Here is a 22,052-nt window from a genome sequence, read left to right on the forward strand (position 1 = left end):
AATTGAACGAGATTGCCCAATTCTAATGATTAATGGAACACCTTCTAATTGCGCCATGGAAAATAGCTATTGTGGTGTATGAGACTTGTCCGTCACATTTAAAGTTACCAGGAATACCAATAACTTTTTTATGCAACACTGGCACAATAATAAGGGTAGATATATCGGCGAATTGCTACAACAAACCAATTCATATTTATATAAAGTAGATACATGCATTACAACAACTAACAAATGTACAAAAACAAAATTGTTGTTATTGAAAATTAAATGTCAAAGAAGATATTTAATAAAAGGGTCGTTCTAAAAATTTTATCAGGAAAAAATAAAAACATTTTAAAAATTTTTTAAATAGAACAAATTTGAATGAAAATGTGAATATAAAACATTCAGAACTGTTGTGGTTCATTTCTGTTACACGTTTGCCATGAAAAGAAGTATTTTATAGTAGCAAATATCGAAGTTTCAAATTTCATAAGTAGACCCTATTACATTTTGAAACTCCAATTTACCAAAAAAAAAAACTAAAAAATATAACTGTTTGTCACTTCTACCTTCTATAAATATGCCTTAGAGCAAACACATTTTCAACGTCAACATACGAGTATTCATGTAAACAGGGCGAAAACATATCAATACCATGGCACAACTTCGTTCCGAAATTATTATCCAAAGTATTGTTCATTCATGATTTTGTTATACCCTCGGCATTTATGCAAACACTTCCATACGGGCAAAATGTGCCTCATCGAAATAATGGTTTTTGGACCCCAAGTATGTTTGGACGAAATGTGTTTCAGACAATTTGGAGTCGATTGAGCAATGTCCGTCCGTCTGTCTGTCTGACTGGCTGGAGCGCACGATAACTCTCGAACGGATCAATCGATCCAAAATTTGGCTTTCGTAATATTTTGTCCAAACTTAGTTTAAGTTCGAAGATAGGTTATATCGGTCCACTCCTTCCGGTACCTCCCCCACAAAAGTTCGAAAATGTTCGGAAAATTTGTACGTACGATAACTCTTGAAGAGAGTAACCAATTTGCTCCATGCTTTGCAAATCGTAAAACGTCTACCAAACATAGATGAGTTTCCAATATGGACTCAATCGGTCAACTTCTTCGGGTGTCTCCCACACAAAATTTGGGATAAGTTCAGTTTAGGACCTGCTCTCGAATCGCTTTGATTTTTGTTTTAGCAACTTTTATTCACTGCCCCCCATACGACGGTACAAGTTTCATCAGGGGCAAGTCCACACTTCCTGAGAAAATAGCCTGAAAGATGCAAAAAAAAACCCTATGACACCGTGTGAGGTGGTTGGAGCGCAAGATAACTCTCGAATGGATCTGCCGGTTCGGTCCAAAATTTGGCCTTAGTAATATTTTGTGCAAACATAGTTTAAGTTCGAAGATACGCCGTATCGGTCCACTCCTTTAGGTACCTCCCCCACAAATGTTCAAAAATGTTCGGAAAAATTGTTCGTACGGTAACTGTTGAAGGGAGTGGCCGAATTGGTCCATACTTTACACATCCTAATATATCTACCAGATATAGATCAAGTTTAAACATGGACTATATTTGTCCACTCCATCCGGTACTTTCCACACAAAATTTCGGTTATGTTCACTTTAATACCAGCAATCGAATCACTTTGATTTTTGTTGGAGCAACATGCATTCGCTGCCTCACTTACGATGGTAAAACTTTTTTCAGGGGCAAGTTCATACTTCTTGAGCAAACAGCCCGAAGGGTGTAAAAACCCCCTATGACACCATATGTAATGGCCGGAAATCCACTTCCATAATGGTCAATGCCGATCATTCCTTTAAATATCTCATTCGCTAAACTTTTGATCTTCACCGTCAACGCAGATTGGTCCGTAGATCTTTCGAAGAATTTTTCTCTCAAACACACCAAGCACTGTCATGTCTGCTTGCGCAAGTACCCAGGCTTCGGAGCCATACATCAGCACGGGTAGTATCAGTGTTTTGTAGAGCGTTATTTTTGTTTGACGAGATGTGGCTTTGTTTTTGAACTGCTTACTTAAACCAAAGTAGCATCTGTTGGCCAATACAATTCTTCTTCTTATTTCACAACTGATGTTGTTTGTTGTGTTTATGGCAGTGCCGAGGTAGAAGAAGCCTTTAAGTACCTCAAAATTGTAGGTACCAACTTCCACAGTTGGTCCGAGCTCTATGGACGCTTTGCGCGTCGACACCATCAACTTGGTCTTCTCACCGTTTACCGCCAGACCCACTGTAGCAGATTCTCCTTCGACCTTCATAAAGGTATCAGTTACTTCTTTTACTGATCGACCTATGATGTCTATATCATCAGCATAAGCAAGTAACATGTGACTATTGGTGTAGATTGTGCCACTTCTTTTGACGGTTGCCTCTCGTATAACCTTTTCCAGCAGGATGTTAAAGAGATCACACGAAAGGCTGTCTCCTTGTCTGAAACCTCTTTTGGTACCAAACTCTTCGGAGAGGTTCTTTCCTATTTTAACTGAGGACCTCGTGTCAGTTAAAGTCATTTTGCAAAGACGGATGAGCTTTGCGGGGATACCAACTTCAGACATGGCTTGGAATACCTTGGAACGCAGCGGGCTGTCGAAGGCTGCTTTATAATCGACAAAAAGGTGGTAGGTGTCGATCTGCATCTCTTGGGTCTTCTCCACAGGGTAAATATCTGGTCAATGGTGGACTTGCCAGGTCTAAAGCCGCTTTGGTATGGTCCAACTATCTCGTTGACCATAGGCTTTAGTCGTTCGCACAATATCCCTGACACGATCTGATAGGCAATAGGGAGTAGACTTATGCCCCTATAGTTAGAGCATACAGTCTTATCTCCCTCCTTGTGGACGGGGCACAGGATAATCAGGTTCCAATCGTCGGGTACTCGTTCTTCCTGCCAGATGGTGCTAACTAGCTGATGAATACACCTTATCAGCGTGTCGCCTCCGGTTTTGAACAGCTCGGCTGGTAAGCCATCGGCTCCTGCTGCCTTATTATTCTTCAGCCGATTTATTGCTGTCTTTACCTCATCTTGGCTGGGCGGTATACATTCAATACCATCTTCTGGGATTGGGACTGTGGTATCTTCGTCGTCTTCGCTCCTATTGGATACCAACAGTTTTGAAAAATGTTCTTTCCATATCCTGAGTACACTATCTGTATCAGTTACCAAATTACCTTGCTGGTCTCTACAGGAGGATGTGCCTGTACCAAAGCCATCAGTTTGATGCTTAACTCTTTGGTAGAATTTTCGGACTTCATTCTGGCTCCTGTACATCTCGAGTTTTTCACACTCCCGCTTTTCCATCTCTCTCTTTTTCCTGCGGAAAAGACGATTCTCCTTTTCTCCCTGTATCTCTCTCGTGCGCTACGCGTTGCTACGGATTGTAAAGTAGCCCTATATGCCGCATTTTTCTCTTCGGTGGCAGCGCGACACTCCTGATCATACCATGGATTCCTTGGTGGAGGCCTCTGGTATCCAAGTATGGATTTTGCGGCTATTTGCATGGAGTGGGCAATGCTTTGCCATTGCGCTGATATCGGGATGAGGAGTGCTTTGATTAAGCAATTGGGCTAGTTGAGTGGAATATGCTGTGGCTATCTGTTGGGATTGCAGCTTACCGATGTCTAACTTTCGTGTTGTGTCTGTTCGTACTTTGTTTGCTACGTTTAAGCGGGTGCGTACCTTTGCTGCAACAAGGTAGTGGTCCGAATCAATGTTTGCGCCTCGGAACGATCGTACATCCAACACGCTCGATGAATGTCTTCCATCTATCACAACATGATCAATTTGATTTCTTGTTTTCTGATCTGGAGACAGCCAGGTGCCCTTATGAATATCGAGATGATTAAATCTGGTGCTGCTAACTACCATGTTTTTTGCAGCTGCAAAGTCTATCAGCCTCATACCATTGTCAGATGTTTCACTGTGGAGGCTGAATTTCCCGACTGTTGGGCCAAAGATATTCTCCTTTCCAATTTTGGCATTAAAATCGCCTAGAATGATTTTAATGTCATGGGCAGGGCAACTGTCATATGTTTCTTCTAAGCGCTCGTAAAATATATCTTTGGTCTGTTCGTCCTTTTCTTCAGTGGGAGCATGAGCGCAAATAAAGCTGATGTTGAAGAATTTAGCTTTTATTCGAATTGCAGCAAGTCTTTCATTCACTGGAGTGAAGCTGGATACCAGATGTTTTAGTCTCCGACTAACTACAAAACCGCAACCAAACTCATGCTTTACGTCATGGCAGCTATAATACAGTGCGTCACCTTTAAGTGTTGTTGTGACGCCTTTCCCAATCCATCGTATTTCCTGTATGGCAGTAATATCGGCCTTGTACTTTTCAAGTACGTCGGCCAATGCGAAGACTGCACCTTCTCTATAAAGAGTGCGAAGGTGCAGATTCGCAGATCACGGTCCTTAAAACGTTTGCGGAGTTCGTCAACTTTAGAGGGGTTTGTTTTTCTTTTCTTTCGTTTTTTTATAGTAGGCTGTTTTTTTTCTAGGGGAGGGTTACTAACCCGACGCCCAAACCCAGGTTTTTAACGTTCTTATGGGAGAACGCGCGGCACATGTTAGCTCACTACCTTTAACGGGTGTTAAAGGCAGTTCCCCAGGTGACACCACGGGCAGGTCAGTGTCCACTTGAGATGAAAGAGGGACCAAGATAAATCCTGGGCTTTGCCATGTTAAAACCGGTCAGGACCGTTGCTTGGTATCTTCCATCCCCTACGTCACCCGTAAAATAAAACTACTTTTGATTTTTTTGTAATTTTTTGTTAAAAAATTTTTGGGAATTTTTTTTTGAGGAAATTCAAAAAAATCTGGGTAATTTTGGGGAAAGGAGGCTAAAAAATACTAACAACACTGTTTCACATTACAAAAATTTAGGGTCGATCATCAATAACAATTATCGTTGAGTGGCGTTGCCAGTTGTCAAAATTGATCCGCGTATGGCAACACTCAACTGAAGTTGCGAATCTCAGTTGACGAAGCGGCTGTTTTTCAGCAACCACCAATTTTCAGTTGCAGTGAACATTTTCGAAGAAACAAGATGTAAAATAGAAGGAAAAATAAACGTTTTGTTAACAATTATTGATTCTTTGCATCATTAATTAATTTTGTGTATCAATATGATGAAAATAACGACAAAGCAACAGTTCGAAATATTAATTGATAAACTGAGTGAAAATCCAAACTTAGCCCGAGGAGTTCGGGTTTTTGGTGAAACTTTTGGAAACTACCGTCCGCAAAGAATCTCAACGTTGCGCACACTTTTAAAAGTGGGGGTATTGCTGTTGATCTGTAACTTACTTTGAAGACATCCTTTAACGTTTCCACAATGTAAACTACGGCATCCTTTGGCAATCGAAAATACGCCTTAAACCTGAAATAATTTACTGATTATACAGACCTTTCCACATGAACATCAACTTACAGTGCAGATGGCAATTCCAATGAATTCGACTTGTCCCTCAAATTTCTTCTAATAGATGCAATGTCTGTACATTTTCTTCATCATCAAAAAATAATTCCACCGAACTTATCATTTTTTGGGACAGCAAATAAAACTTGACGATCCGAAGATTCAATGGCCAGATAATATTCCAATCTTGGGTTGTTTTCCAAATTTGCTCGAAAGCTCAGCCAAAATATTAAAATATTGTCCAGAATACACAAAAGAGTTATCCAAAGAGCAAATTATTTTTAAAATAGTTTTTTTTTCGCGAATAGAGGTCACAAGTTTGAAAAAACACTGATCGATAACATGTTTATCGACCACCCAGTTGAGTTGACATTAATGGTACAACATTTCATCTCAGTTGCGCAGACAACTGACAACGCAACTCAAGTTTAGTGGCAATGCAAGATCGACCCATTTGTCTTAATTTGCTGTCAAATTTTTTTGCGCGAAATATCTAGAAAAGTTAGAGGAAAACGGTAAAATATTCATCGCGAAGCTTTAATAAAGACATTGTATTCCGATATTCTTTATATATTTGTTATTTATTTTTGATTAAAAATATGTTTTGACAGCAAATGAGGACACATCAGCTGGTATTATTGTATCACCTTCTTTCTTGCACCATGGTGGTACATCAGTTTGCATCCGCGGATGCAGTGGAATCACTACAAGTGTACGGTACATTTGCCGTTGGAGTACATCTTTTCCTATGAATTTTACAAGAGAGCGCGCAGCTAGGATGCACTCCATTTTGCTTCTACAGCACACAGCTAGGATGCACTCCATTTTCGATCCAAAACACGGCTTAAGAGGCAGTGCTTTGGATTGATTTTATATGTGTTCTTCGGATTGCATTTTTAATCAGTCTAAAGATGTAATTAAAATGCAAGCCAAATGCGAAATATCCCAAAATAAATGAAATGCATTTATTATTTCTGTAAAACAAGAACACAAAGAACTTTATTATATAAACACAAATTAATACCCTAGACAGACGGCAGAGTTAATTTGCATTAAAAATGTCATAATTCGATTCGATAGTTGGCAACCCTATGCCTGAGTAAACGTCTGTTCGGTTTGCAGCTGATCGCTTAATTGTTTTTTATCTTAAATATCAACTGTGCCTTTTGTAAACAATCGAATACTTTTGTGGAAAGATTATTTTGTACCGGCAAATTGAAATTCAAAGAATATCTCAGTCAAATACTTTGGTTTCAAAATACTAATTTTTACTGCGTTACGCAATTATTTCATTCTTTGCTATTCTGCTGTTTCTCTTTCCTTTGACTGGAAGTGCCTTGCTGTTGTTGCTGTTTTTTTTTCCTGTCATTCTCGTTTGTGTTGTTAAACATTATGCCTGCAACAAAGAAACAAACATTGTGTGGTAAATGTAATGAACCTGTGACAAGAACCCCAGGCTCCCCAGGCTCTATTCAATGCAACATTTGTGGTGTGCAAACTTAAGTGAAAAGGAACTTGCTGCACTTAAGGCAATTAGAGTCAGTGCCTTTATCTGCACCACTTGTGAATCTAACCTCGATAAAAACCGTAATAACCATGTTGCAACGTCCGATGACTTACAAAATATCAACAAGAAACTGGATTCATTCACTGCTGTGCATCAGGGAGAGCTGGGCTCAATTAAGAAAGCGATTGAAAACATGAGTGCGCAAATGACGTCCTGCCTTAATGAAATTAAGAATGATATTGCAAGGTGCAATGAGAAAGTTGCTGCTGTTGAAGCGTCGGTTAAAGCACTGGAGGATGAGAATAAACTCCTAAAAGCCGAGAATAATGCCTTGCATCGTAGATTGAATCGGGCAGATTTTCTCATCAGTGGACTTCCTGACGGTTTAAATGATTTGGTTGAAATTGTGATTTCTATTGCTGCTTTTTTTAATGTGAATTTGGAACGTCGTGATGTCGGTTTAGCTTGTTACATTAATAACAGGAAGCATATTTTAGTGAAGCTTAACTGTGCAGAACTTCGGGATGAAATCATGCGACAATATTTTAAGAGTCGATCCTTAAAGGTCTCTGACATTCTGCCAGCTGATGGTGGAGATATTACGAGAAGGGTGTACTTGAATGACCACTTTTCTCCTGAGGCTAGTAGCTTGAATGCAGTCTGTAATAAGCTTCGTCGACAGAATGTTATTTCGAAGTACAGAATCGTTAATGGAGATAAAGCTAGAGCGAAAATTACACTGCCTGATGGTAAACAAATTGAACGTGATGCTTCTGGTTGTTCTTTATTACTCACAAGTCATAATTGATTGATTGAACTATTTTTTCTATATGTATTTTTTCCATATTGTGAAACCTGGATACAACTGTAGCTAGTTTGCAATTTCGATTTTACCCCTATGAGGTTTTTTTTTTCTTTTTCAGTTGGATCCGGGTTCAATTATTTCTTTCACAGTTGTATACATTTGCATATGTTGATATTTTATTGTTGGATTGTGGTGTGCGACACTTAGATGACTAACTATGAAAGTAAGAAGAAGAAGAATTCAGTTTTTGGTATTCACCAAAACAGCTGTTTTGTATAACAGAGTCATATGTCAGTAAGGGGAAATAAAGTAGAGAGGAGAAAAATGACAAAATGAGGGAAAAAGAGGTATGATGACAATGATAGGAAGGAAAATCTGTCCTTTTTATCTCACCTGGAACGAAGATTGGATGTGTGGCTCATGTTACCGAACCAAAGAAAAGACCAATGTTAATGTTCAGTGGGCATTTTATTGAATAAAAAAAAGCTCTATGCTTATGCTACAAATTGAAAATAAAACATAAAAACTAAAGACAATTAGAAAATAAACCCTGAAAGAAAATTTTAAATAAAAAAGAACAATTTTTAAAATAAAAGATTTTATGAACTAAATTTTAAATAAACTAAGATCGAATAAACATGTAGCACTGATGTACATACAGATGTCTAATTATTAAACATATAAAAATAAAAATACGTAAACTGAAAGTTTTTGAAAACCAACACTCTTTGAGCCACACTCATCGCGGATCCAATCCAACGAGGGAGGCGCTGATTTACGGCATGGCCAGACAGGCATGTCGCTGGTATAATTTCCCAATAGACACTTATTACGTTGAAACTCCGGACAGACAGACGGACGACAGGCAAAATAGTTAGATTCCGTGGTGTTCAGGAGAAGAAAATAAATACAAAATTAGAAGGAGAAACAAACGAGATTAGTTGTCAGTTTTACTTACCTTACGTTGGGTACCGTACCCCTACTCCGAACTGAGCTCATTTCAGGGTTAGGTTACATCATTTCACTCTGCCCGCCTTGTTAATGTGAAGGCGATTCTGCGACGGTTGTTTATCCTTTCCTGAAAGAAAAAGAAAAGAAAATATAACTATTAGTTTTTTACAATCCGGAATGTAATTATGACGCTAATACTATAAACACTAGACATACCTACATATTGGGAAAAGCTTACAGATAAAAGCCAGCAGCCAGTTACCTTGAGCCTTTCATCATCCTTTTGTCCAGTCGGTGTTGCTGTAACGAGAAAGAAGAAAATTGCTGTTATCTAAATCTACTCAATGTTTTGAATTTCTGCTAAACATCAAATTTTCCAGTTTAGATTAATACATGCAATTCCTATGATATTTATTATTATGTTTTTTTCTTCTTCCTTCCTCATAGTAGCATGAATTTGATTGTTTGTTAAAATGGCTCAAATAAAACCACATTTTATAATGTTTGAATGAAATTTTGAAGAGTTTTTAAAATGGCATACTAAGTTTTTACAAAGGTAAGAAAACGTAGTTAATAGCAGGTGGGAGAAGTAAGGGGTATCCCACTGATTATTGGAGAGCAGGGATACCTTGGTGGGGAGGGAATTTCTCCGGCACAAATAACACCTAATTAGTGCCAGATTAACCATTCAACTTCTGTCGACAGAAAGTATACTAGTGTGCAGATATTGGTGCTTCGTTTATGTCATCCAGCTGGCAATAGGAATTTAGTTTTTTGTCCACCCTAACGAGGTCTACTGTCACTGGCAAGAACTGCGGCCCCACAGACTGAGCTACCGCCGTGCAGATATGTCAGCCAGCCAGCACCGTCAGTGACGTAGTTCCCACTCCAAACGTTGGGGGTCCCTAGGTCAGGACAAAAATGGCGCCCGCAACATGGGGCCTGAGTTTCAGGTATCCAGATTCAAGTTTTTAAACCATCCCCAGCGCTGTTCTACGTCTTGAGGTTCGGAAACTTTAGACCCGGGAATAGATTTATTGGAAGCCACACCCGAGGGCGAAGTATTCGGACTTATGGGGGTAGGATGGGGTTGGGATGGACCTTTTTCCGCTTGGAAGATTCGTAAGTCACATCTAGCTTAACTTCTTAAGTATAGGGATGTTAGCGACGATTCGGGAAAGAGGGAAATAGGAGAATTAGTTTCAGTAAATAGAGGAAATAGACCAAATTAGTTTGCGTACCTGTCCGTCCGATAAAAGCAATTGTGATTGCCCATTTCCAGGCTTGGGAGTCGGGATAGTAGTCTCTTGGCGAGAAGTTATCCAGTGTCCCCGAGTGTACGTCCGTGTGGTAGTGAACTAATACCAGTTCCATTCAGTTTAGAGGCAACGAATCATCTGAAAAGAAGATATATTTACGAATTGGAGTATTAGTAAATGTTTTAGAATATTAAATGAAAGATGTTGATTGGTTACTTACCCACCTGCTAATAGTCTACGTTTTCGAATCCTTGTAGTTCAATTGTTGTTTGGCATCCAGTGATAATTTTGCTAGAGAAAGAGGCATAGAGAGGAGTACATTAATAATTTAAGTTTTAATACGTTGTTGTAAGTCTTACGAGGACTCAAACTGCTCCGAAATGCCCACTACTGTGGCTACTACAGCGACAGCCATTGTTACCGACACCACGTCGGTGTCGGCGACTGCACTAACAACGACAACAACGGCAGCTTGTACAGCACCTGTGAGAGAAAATGGCGGTGGTACGATGTCTACTGGATCGAGCCCAGCGCAATCGTTGGAGGAATCGATTTCGTTAAGCGGAGATACTACGCCCGATACGCCACGGTTTAGTAGCGTCACAGCCCAGAATATCCGCCAGGAGGCGAGAGACAGGGGGATCCAATGGCAACAAGACCAGCCTCATGCCACAGCGGCGGACCCACAGTTAAGGGGGATCATTAATTCGGCAATTGAGGCGGAAGTGGCACGGCTAGTTAACGAGAGGTTGTGTCTATGGGTACCACGGCTAGTACAAAACAGCCTAATACAAATGGGAGGTGTTCCCTATAGTCGACAGCAGAGCTCACATGAAGTCCCGCCACTGAACACGCAGCAGAATCAGCCACAAATCCTTCAGGATAATCGGCCATCAGTCCCGGTTTCAAATCCGCAGCCGAATCAGCCACAAATTCCTAAGGAAAATCAACCGCCAGTTCCACAGCCAAATCCCCCGGATTATCGACCACCTGTTCCGGCACCAAATCCGCTGCAGGATCCGCAGCAAAGATGGCCACCAATCCCTGCACCATCTCCGCTGCAGGATCCGCCGCAAAGATGGCCGCCAAACCCGCAGCAAAGATGGCCACCAATCCCTGCTCCATACCCGCTGCAAGATCAGCAGCAAAGATGGCCACCTGAGAAATATCCACAACAACCTCATGGCAGTGGAGAGCACTGGGAGGAGCCACAATTCCCAGGCAATGCATCGGGGTCGGCGGGTAGAAATCAATACCCTACCTTCGGTCCAAGACGAAATGAAATCGAGAAATGGAGACTGAGATTTGACGGCACGTCCAAGTCTATCACTGCCGAGGATTTCATTTTTCGCTTAGAGCACTTAAAGATGGATTATGGTTGCAGTGATGAAGAGGTTGCAGTGAAATTTCCGCAGTTGTTAGAGGGCCCAGCAGAAGATTGGTTCTGGATGCAGAGGCGTTTAGGTAGGCTAAGCAGTCTTAGTGACATCAAGCAGGCGTTTTTGTCGCAATTTCGAAAATTTGAGAGCGATTTTGATGTCCAGCGACGTATGATGGACCGCCGCCAAGGGTCCCAAGAACCGTTTGAGGACTTTTACAATGCCATGCTCCGATTACATCATCAGCAGCGTGTGCCCATGGACGAAGGCATGCTGGTAGATATGATGAAAAATAATTTGAAGCCGTCCATGGCCTCGCTGGTCTTTCCCATGAAGATTTACGGGCTCCAGCATTTCCGGGAGGAGTGTCGGAAAGCCGAGCAATTATTAGCGAATCAGAGGCAAGCCTCGCAGATACACCGGCAAGCATATAATCCCAGAGTTAACGCGTTAGAATATGAAGTTCCGGAGGAGCTTGAGGTGGATGCAATATCCAGACAGGCCAACTACGTATGTTGGAACTGTAAAGAGAAAGGACATGGCTTCATTGAGTGCCCATCGACCAAAAGAAATCTTTTCTGCTATGGTTGCGGCTTGGAAAACGTGACTAAGCCCAATTGCCCGAAGTGTCAGGGAAACCGGCAGTCCGGCACGATGAAGGGGATAACTCGTCCGGCTCAATCGCATCCCCAGAAGTGAAGCATGAAGAGCAGGAGTGTGTTCAAGTCAGGGTTTTGGAGAATAGAGGTAGTAGAGTGGTAGCAACAGAGAATCGTTTAGGTAGAATTAAGGAAATAAGACCCTGGCATATACGTCTACGCGAGTATGAGACGGCTAGGAGGAGAATTTTTAATGGAGTACTAGAAAATGAAGTAGATATTAGGAGCCATGAAGGCGAAGGGGATGAATTAGATATTAAGTGCCATGAAGGCGAAGGAAATGAATTAGATATTAAGTGCCATGAAGGCGAAGGAAATGAATTAGATATTAAGGGCCGCGAAGGCGAAGGAAGTGAATTATTTAGTAAGCGCGATGAAGTCTGCGAACAACATTTAGTTAGTAAGGAGATTGGATTTGATGAAGCATCAGAAGCAAACAAAATAGGAGTAAATGTTAGGTTTAAGAAATGTGTATTGGATTTTAGTAATAAGAATTGGCGGAAAAGGATAGAGAAGGCCAGAAGAAGATTCAAGGCAAGGAAGAGCCTTAGGCGTCAGATAGATGAGGCTATGTTGTATGAAGGCGAAGACACCCGATTGTATGCCAGGATTAAGATTGGGAGCACAGAAGTCGAAGGCCTTTTAGATAGTGGTGCTACAGTTACCTGCCTGGGTAAAGGTGCAGTGGAGTTGGCCGATAGAGAAGGTATACCAATCTTTCCGTATAGGTCGCTGATTAGAACCGCCGATGGCACACCCCATCAAGTAGTTGGTAGGATCAGAGCCAATATTAGATTGAATAAAATAGAGAGAGAAGTTGAATTTTTTTTAGTCCCTACTTTAGGCAGAGTTCTTTACCTCGGTATTGATTTTATGCGCGCATTTAAGTTATTAGCCGCCGTAGAATGCCTCTCGATAGAGGACGAAGCCGAAGCGGAGCCAGTCGATCCAATCGCCCACAACCTCTCCGAGGAAAACAGAAAGAAACTGCAAGAGGTCATACAGCTCTTTCCGTCGTTCGCTGTGCTAGGATTGGGTAAAACGGAACTGGAGACGCACATTATCGATACCGCAAATGCAGAGCCTGTCAAACAGAGGCACTATCCCGTCTCTCCTGCAGTCCAGGCTCTCATGTTTGCGGAGTTGGATAGGATGCTGGACATGAAGGTCATTGAGCCAAGCCAGAGTCCCTGGAATAGTCCTGTAACCTTGGTGCGGAAAGGTACTAAGAACAGGCTATGTCTGGACGCCAGGAGGCTCAATGCCCTGACTGTCAAGGATGCCTATCCTCTCCCAAACATCGAGGGTCTGCTCAGCAGGCTAGGAGACACGCACTACATCTCGAGTGTGGATCTAAAGGATGCCTTCTGGCAGGTCCCGCTCGAGATGAAGAGCAGAGAGAAGACGGCTTTCACGGTCCCGGGGAGACCCTTATACCATTATACCGTCATGCCTTTTGGGCTGTGTAATGCGGCCCAAAGGTTATGTCGGTTGATGGATAAGGTCATCCCTGGACATATGCGGGAGAGAGTATTCGTGTATCTCGATGATTTACTCATTGTAGCCCCCGACTTCGAGACGCATATCGACCTTCTTACACAAGTTGCACATCATCTGAAGAGAGCTAATTTGACCATCAATGTGGGCAAGTCAAAATTTTGCTTCCGTGAGCTACGCTATCTGGGATATATCGTGGGTGGAGGCCAGTTGAAGGTGGATCCTCAAAAAATTGCAGCAATTGTTGAATGTACGTACCCGAAAAATGTGCGGCAAGTCCGAAGATTCACAGGGATGACCGGCTGGTACCGCCGCTTTATAGCCGATTATGCCACCTTAGCAGCACCAATTTTCGCCACGCTGAAGAAAGGTCGAACATTTGAATTCGGAAAAGATGCGCAGGAGGCGTTCGATAAACTTAAAGTTGCCCTGACACAAAGCCCGGTATTACAGCACCCGGACTTTAGCAAGCACTTCTTTGTGCAGTGTGATGCCTCGGATCTAGGCATTGGCGGGGTCCTATTTCAGAAAGATGAAGATGGGGGCGAGCATCCGGTGGCGTATATGTCGCAAAAGCTGACATCAGCTCAAAAAAATTACTCGGTAACCGAGCGAGAGTGTCTGGCGGTCGTAATGGCCATCAAAAAGTTTCGTCCATATATCGAGTTGATGCCCTTTACGGTGATTACCGACCATTCATCGCTCAAATGGCTGATGACAAACAAGGAACTGAGTGGACGTCTAGCCAGGTGGAGCCTGCTCTTACAAAGCCACTCATTTGATATAGAGCATCGCCGAGGTATTCAAAATGTGGTGCCAGATACACTGTCCCGTTACAACTTGGAGGAGCTGGTGGACCATATGGAAAGCGTAGTTGACCTAATGTCCGAAGATTTTAAAAGTGAAGACTATATGGCAAAAATTCAGACTATCCAGCAGAATCAAGAATCGTTACCGGATCTGCTAGTCAGAGAAGGATACATTTACAAGAAAACGGTCCCAACTACTGTGGACATTCAGCATGAAGATTTTACTTGGAAGCTCTGGGTACCAGCCGGTTTGACTTCGGAAGCTATCAGAAAAGCCCACCATTCAACAACAGCAGCGCATGGGGGATACCATAAAACTCTGAAAAGACTGAAACAGCTTTACTACTGGCCCAATATGAATGCACAGACGAGAGATTTTGTAAGCAACTGTGAAACCTGCAAAGAAGCCAAAGCAAATTACCGGAACATGCAACAACCCATGGAGTCCACTGTAATGTTCGAACGCCCGTTTCAAAAAGTGTACGTAGACTTCTTAGGACCCTATGTTAGATCAAAGGCCAATAACTCATACATATTCATAGTACTCGATCACTTCACGAAATATGTGTTGTTGAAGCCAATGTCCAAAGCAACGTCGCGTAACGTGATTAAGTTTCTAATGGATGAAGTGTTTCATAAGTTCGGGGTGCCTGAGGTGCTGATGTCAGACAATGGACAACAATTTGTTGGTAAGGATTTCACAAGCTTCTTACAGTCCTATGGGGTAAGGCATTTCAAGACGGGATTGTATTCACCACAAGCCAACCAGTCTGAGAGGGTGAATCAATCCATTCTAGCAGCGATAAGATCATATCTCAAAGAGGACCAACGCGATTGGGACGAGAATCTTTCTGCCATAGAATGCGCTCTTCGATCATCGGTTCACTCATCAATTGGCATGACACCCTACTTTGCTTTATTCGGCAATAATATGATAACACATGGCAGTGTATACAGGTTAGCGAAACAACTAGAGATAATGAGTGATCCCGAGTTCAGTGCTGTTCCTAAGGCTTCGAAGCTAGAACTTATACGCAATGAAGTGAAGAAGAACCTACAAAGAAGCTTTATGGATCGGTCGCGGAAATATAACGTGCGAACGCGTAAAATTAGGTTTATCCCGGGACAGGAAGTATACCACCGCAATCACCAGTTAAGTGATTTCGGTAAGAATATAAACGCGAAACTGTGTAAGAAGTTTATAAAATGCAGGATTTTACGGTCAGTTGGAAGTTGTCTTTATGAGATTGAGGACCTGAAAGGGAAATCTCTAGGGGTGTATCATGTTCGAGATCTTAAGCAATAACCAGAAGAAGCAATACGACGTTTAACAATAACATAATATACAACTAAATCATTGATAACTTTCGATAAGTAAATTTTTTTTTTCCAGATCCCAAGATTTCGATGCATTTGATCCTCCTCATCAATTCATAGCCTTCGTGCAATCGTTATTGCCGATCTTTAAGGCAGGTTGTGTGCTTGTGTGTGGGACAGTTTCACTGTTGCAGGATAGAAAAGGAGAAACTTGTTTGCATTGCTTCATCTGCACCTACGAAATATTGCAGTTAACGAGAAGTCCACAGGAACCCATAGGTAACAATATAAGGCTTTTAAGCATTGGTCGTTGTATTTTAGTAGGGTGGCGCTATTATTTCTGTCGTGAGCAAGATCAGAGGAGAGATCTGTGTATAATTCAAACAGTAAAAGTATCCTAAATCATCGAATTCAAATCCAGAGCAATAGGCTATTTCGACAATCTTCGGAAATTTTGAGTTCCAGGAAAAAACTACTTATTTCTTCACCGAAAAGGAGCCATTTCACTGAACACATCGGCAGACGTCCGAATTGGGAGGTCAGAGTACGAATATAAGCTTCCCTGGCTTGCAGACCGGCACTGTATTTACGACTCCTGAGCAGTCAGCTTGTGACTGTCGTTGACCCTTATGTACCCGTCCCGTATTTATATCGTACACACATAACGTTTGTATATATACATATAGTATATATACTACATAATGCGTGTAATAGCAGTACCCATTTGAAACTAGTGACACAAGGCTAGGACTGCGGTACAGAGTCGCGGAGCTGTCAGTGGTCGATTTATGGAGTGAAAGTCTGAAGGTAGGGAAGACAACATCAAGTACACCTAAATGTATTTGAAGGAACAACGTATCCAACCTTCGGACGGGTCGCGGTTCTAGTGATTGGTACCCTGGGATGAAGAAAGTAAGCAGTAGTGTTAGGAACTCACAGTGCTTCCTATGATCATTTACGGAATGAATCTCGCCAGTAGATTAAACATGTAAACACACTTCAATTCGTTGCTAAAGTTACATAGTTTTAGATAAAAATTTAAATAAGGATAAAATTTCGCCATTAAACTTTCACCGGTCTTTATGTGAGTCCCACAGATTACACCGCAAGTAAGAAATTTCAACAGGCTTATTCGAGGATACGGAAAATGATAGCCTTCCATAGGAAATAGGCAGAATAATACGGCATGCATTTCAATTTTGTTTCGTTTTAATCTTAGAATGATCTCGAATCGAGTGCTTTGATTGTGGGGCAACATAGATAAATGGGAATTCTTACCTTTTCTCATCTTCCTTGATGGGCAGACCTCCAAGGAATAGCCCTTTCCATTCAGATCTTTACACATACAGCTCGAAATCCCGATATGTTTTGCACAATAACCATTTTCATTTCAATTTTCCATCCATGATCAAATAATATTAAAACGCTCCTTTAGATATATCAAGAATTTTATAAAGAACACAAGGTAGCGAAAAAAGGAAAGAAACATGTAATTACCACAATCACTATTTCAGTTGGAGCAATCGGTAATCATTTCGATGCTAATATATCACTTAACAGACTTTCTCTATTGGCTATCGAACTTAAAAAGGTACACAATTTTAAATTATTATTCAAAACACAGATTTCAAGCAATTTCTATAAGATTATTTGGAGTAGAAAACTAAACTCGTATACACCAGCCCTCATTCATAAATTGGTATTGATCAGGCAGTTAATTTTGATTTTATTTTTTTTTTCAGTAATCACAATCACGACTCTCATTACATTGACAAAATAAAACCACTTTATACACCATTTTATCTGGACACCGATTATCTGATTTGAGATCATTGTAGTTAGGAATCCCGGATTTTATTCTGTTGAGCCAATCATTACGATTTGATCAGGTATTGATGTTATTTTCATTAGCAAAATTAATATTGGCGTATAAAAAACACGGGAATCGAACGAAACATCATGTTAACCATTTATTTAAACACTACGGAAATGGGGTATAATGGTTGAATTATATGAATATCTTCCACAAATCTTATGATAATCGATTTTGATTTTTGTATTTTCCATATTTCTTTTCAAAACATTACACATTGACACATTCACAAGAAAATTAGGATCAGCCCTTGATTAGACCTTGTTAATTATAGCACACCCCCATTATTAAAAGTCTTCTTTGGTTAAAGTATGGATTTTACGAAAAGATTTATAGCGTTCCGGTTAACTTAAGCTTGAAATGGTCATTATATTTCAAAGAGCGCCTTCTTGTTATTAACTTTTAACTTCAAAGTTTTATTTTGAATTTATTTTGTGTTATCAAATCCATCCAATAGTAAAAGAGGACAATTAATAGTGGCCTTAGGGTCATATTATCTCCTTGGCCCATAAAGGTTTTCATTATAATCAGCACACATTTTTTTTTCCGAATTTCCAATTTTTTTCACCGAATATCACTATTCTTCCTATATTGTTTACATTTTCGAGCTTTGTTGACATTAATTATTTCTTTTGCTTCTTCACTATTTTGACACCAGATCTTTTCACCATTTGTTTTGATTTTGATTTTCTCTTTTGATTCATATTCACTTCTTCATTCATTTCTCTATTTCTATTCTCTTTTCCGTTTGCTATTCTTACAATCGCCGTTACTTCGAAGTTACATGGACTATTTTCGAATTTCCGCCAAAATCACGTTTTTGGTGAATGAGTGCACTTTTCGAGTGAAGCGTCTTCTCATTCAACCATTAATTTGCACACTAACACATACACACACATGCATGTATTGATAAACTTTTATAGGTTAGGTTAATTTTTCCAATAAATTTCATTTATTTCTTTCTAGGGGAATTCTTTCTTTAATTTTCATTGGCTAGGAAATCGCCAGATTATACTTTTTTGCATGTAAGAATTTACAATGAATTCACATACAACCCGCCAACCCGCACTGTATGTTTTAATGAAACTTCCTTTCATTTCTTTTCACGCACTTTATCAACTTTTTACGCACACGATACACGATTCGATTTACTAGTTAGCATTTTTTTTTTTTTAACACTCCACTTACCATAATTACCAGCCGACCGCCTGTACGATTCCACCGCCATTCATACATCATTTGTTTTGTTTTATACATAGAGATTTTTTTTGCCGGCCTTTTCATAGTAGCCGCACACACACACTAGTAGCTTTTTCATTAATGCAATTTTCCTTACCGATCGATTCAAATGTTTTCCGCGAACCCGAAACACGTAATTATACCGTTTAATTTATTCAACTATTATTCGTATTTTACACAATTCACCTTCAAATTAAATTTATTTACACAACTCACCCACGATAATATGTCCGTCCATACGAGAAAAAACGCGAACTGATTGCTTCTTCTAGTCTTGATGACACTAGTGGCCACTATTGATTGATAGCACGAGCCAATTTGGGAATTAGAGTAGTTCGCACCATCTGATTTTTATAAATCGCACTAATGATTTCAATCACGCTAGGTTTACACAGAGCATAATCACGTTAAACCAGGTTTACATCAATGTAAATAAATGTTTATAGTTTTCCTGAATTTTTTTGTTGGAAAATGGAAAAATGAGTTGGAGGGTTGCCAGACTATGTCAGTGTAGGAGTGCCATATTAAACTCTATCTTATTCAGGCCCAAAAACAAAACAAAATATGATCAGTTTATTTATTGTCGCTTTTTTCCCTCCTATCCTTTGATAAAGGATATCAGCAGGATAGTGGGGTTTGTGGTGTGCGACACTTAGATGACTAACTATGAAAGTAAGAAGAAGAAGAATTCAGTTTTTGGTATTCACCAAAACAGCTGTTTTGTATAACAGAGTCATATGTCAGTAAGGGGAAATAAAGTAGAGAGGAGAAAAATGACAAAATGAGGGAAAAAGAGGTATGATGACAATGATAGGAAGGAAAATCTGTCCTTTTTGTCTCACCTGGAACGAAGATTGGATGTGTGGCTCATGTTACCGAACCAAAGAAAAGACCAATGTTAATGTTCAGTGGGCATTTTATTGAATAAAAAAAAGCTCTATGCTACAAATTGAAAATAAAACATAAAAACTAAAGACAATTAGAAAATAAACCCTGAAAGAAAATTTTAAATAAAAAAGAACAATTTTTAAAATAAAAGATTTTATGAACTAAATTTTAAATAAACTAAGATCGAATAAACATGTAGCACTGATGTACATACAGATGTCTAATTATTAAACATATAAAAATAAAAATACGTAAACTGAAAGTTTTTGAAAACCAACACTCTTTGAGCCACACTCATCGCGGATCCAATCCAACGAGGGAGGCGCTGATTTACGGCATGGCCAGACAGGCATGTCGCTGGTATAATTTCCCAATAGACACTTATTACGTTGAAACTCCGGACAGACAGACGGACGACAGGCAAAATAGTTAGATTCCGTGGTGTTCAGGAGAAGAAAATAAATACAAAATTAGAAGGAGAAACAAACGAGATTAGTTGTCAGTTTTACTTACCTTACGTTGGGTACCGTACCCCTACTCCGAACTGAGCTCATTTCAGGGTTAGGTTACATCATTTCACTCTGCCCGCCTTGTTAATGTGAAGGCGATTCTGCGACGGTTGTTTATCCTTTCCTGAAAGAAAAAGAAAAGAAAATATAACTATTAGTTTTTTACAATCCGGAATGTAATTATGACGCTAATACTATAAACACTAGACATACCTACATATTGGGAAAAGCTTACAGATAAAAGCCAGCAGCCAGTTACCTTGAGCCTTTCATCATCCTTTTGTCCAGTCGGTGTTGCTGTAACGAGAAAGAAGAAAATTGCTGTTATCTAAATCTACTCAATGTTTTGAATTTCTGCTAAACATCAAATTTTCCAGTTTAGATTAATACATGCAATTCCTATGATATTTATTATTATGTTTTTTTCTTCTTCCTTCCTCATAGTAGCATGAATTTGATTGTTTGTTAAAATGGCTCAAATAAAACCACATTTTATAATGTTTGAATGAAATTTTGAAGAGTTTTTAAAATGGCATACTAAGTTTTTACAAAGGTAAGAAAACGTAGTTAATAGCAGGTGGGAGAAGTAAGGGGTATCCCACTGATTATTGGAGAGCAGGGATACCTTGGTGGGGAGGGAATTTCTCCGGCACAAATAACACCTAATTAGTGCCAGATTAACCATTCAACTTCTGTCGACAGAAAGTATACTAGTGTGCAGATATTGGTGCTTCGTTTATGTCATCCAGCTGGCAATAGGAATTTAGTTTTTTGTCCACCCTAACGAGGTCTACTGTCACTGGCAAGAACTGCGGCCCCACAGACTGAGCTACCGCCGTGCAGATATGTCAGCCAGCCAGCACCGTCAGTGACGTAGTTCCCACTCCAAACGTTGGGGGTCCCTAGGTCAGGACAGGATCTCTTTTTTTTTAATTTATGCGATGAGCTGTATTATTGATTGAATTTTTGTTTATAATGAATCGTGTTTGCAAAAATTTCTCGCATTTATATTCCTTTACTTGGCTCCCTATCTGCTATGTTTTTGATGTCTTTTAACGATAATCTCGGTCCAATAGTATGTGGTAACTCCTACATAAACAGTTTATTGCATCCATATAAAAATAATTTTAAAATTGCTCACTTGAATTGTAGAAGCATAAAACCAACTACTAAATTGGATGAGATAAAATGTATTTTAAAGGACAATACCTTTGATATTTTTGCGATTTCTGAGACATGGCTTTCATCTGATATATTAAATTCTGCTGTTTCTATTCCAGGCTTTAACATGTGTCGTAATGACCGTCAGATATCTGCTAGAGGTGGTGGTGTTGCAATATATGTTTCTAAGGGTCTTCAATACAAGTGTGTTTTTAAAACCTCAGTTCAACATTGTGAGTCTCTTTTCATAGAGTTGCAATTTTCTAGTATAAAACTTCTTTTTGGTGTTGTATATTTGCCTTCGGGTAATATAGATGTTTTTGAGAGCCGTCATTGTGACATTTTTTCTGAATATACTAATATATTGACTGTTGGTGACTTTAATTGCAATTTGTATAATCCTTCGTGGGCGAATATGTTTCGGTCACTATGCACTAGAATGAATCTGAGTATCGCTCATAACTCGAGTCCTTCACACTTTGATTTAGCTAATCGGACAACATCTCTGATTGACTTCATGTTAGTAAGTGATTGCGCTCTTTTAGACTACACAAATCAAGTTCAGTGTCCTGCGATTTCCGACCATGCGCTTATATTTGCTTCCCTCTCTTTTAATTATAATCCTTTACCAGATTTTATTGAACTCCGTGATTATAGGAACATTGATTGGAATGGGTTACTTTCTTTCCTTGTGTCTTTTGATAAAAACTTAATTATTGGGAATGCTGATGTGGATGTTAAATGTTCCTACGTTGGCTC

The 22,052-nt window shown here is 39.9% G+C and overlaps 2 protein-coding genes across 21 annotated transcripts in view; both read left to right on the forward strand.

The window, feature by feature from the left end:
• Window positions 1–22,052, forward strand: part of simj (transcriptional repressor p66-beta simjang) — a 265,771-nt gene that overhangs the window by 221,851 nt on the left and 21,868 nt on the right. For 4 of the 20 annotated variants that reach the window (XM_073982397.1, XM_073982400.1, XM_073982401.1 and 1 more), the window contains exon 4: window positions 15,700–15,902. The exons of the other annotated variants lie outside the window; for them this stretch is intronic. The gene's annotated coding sequence lies outside the window, so the exon portion shown is untranslated. The remainder of the gene's footprint in view (window positions 1–15,699; window positions 15,903–22,052) is intronic. 20 annotated transcript variants of the gene reach the window in all.
• LOC141401851 (uncharacterized) lies at window positions 3,482–7,959 on the forward strand. Its single transcript, XM_073982403.1, has 2 exons — window positions 3,482–7,696; window positions 7,871–7,959. The coding sequence occupies exons 1-2, from the start codon at window positions 6,916–6,918 to the stop codon at window positions 7,957–7,959; spliced, it is 870 nt and encodes a 289-aa protein (XP_073838504.1). The 5' UTR covers window positions 3,482–6,915.

Source organism: Musca autumnalis, unplaced genomic scaffold, assembly GCF_047663935.1.
Source record: "Musca autumnalis isolate F117 unplaced genomic scaffold, ASM4766393v1 scaffold_4, whole genome shotgun sequence".
Lineage (NCBI taxonomy): Eukaryota > Metazoa > Arthropoda > Insecta > Diptera > Muscidae > Musca > Musca autumnalis.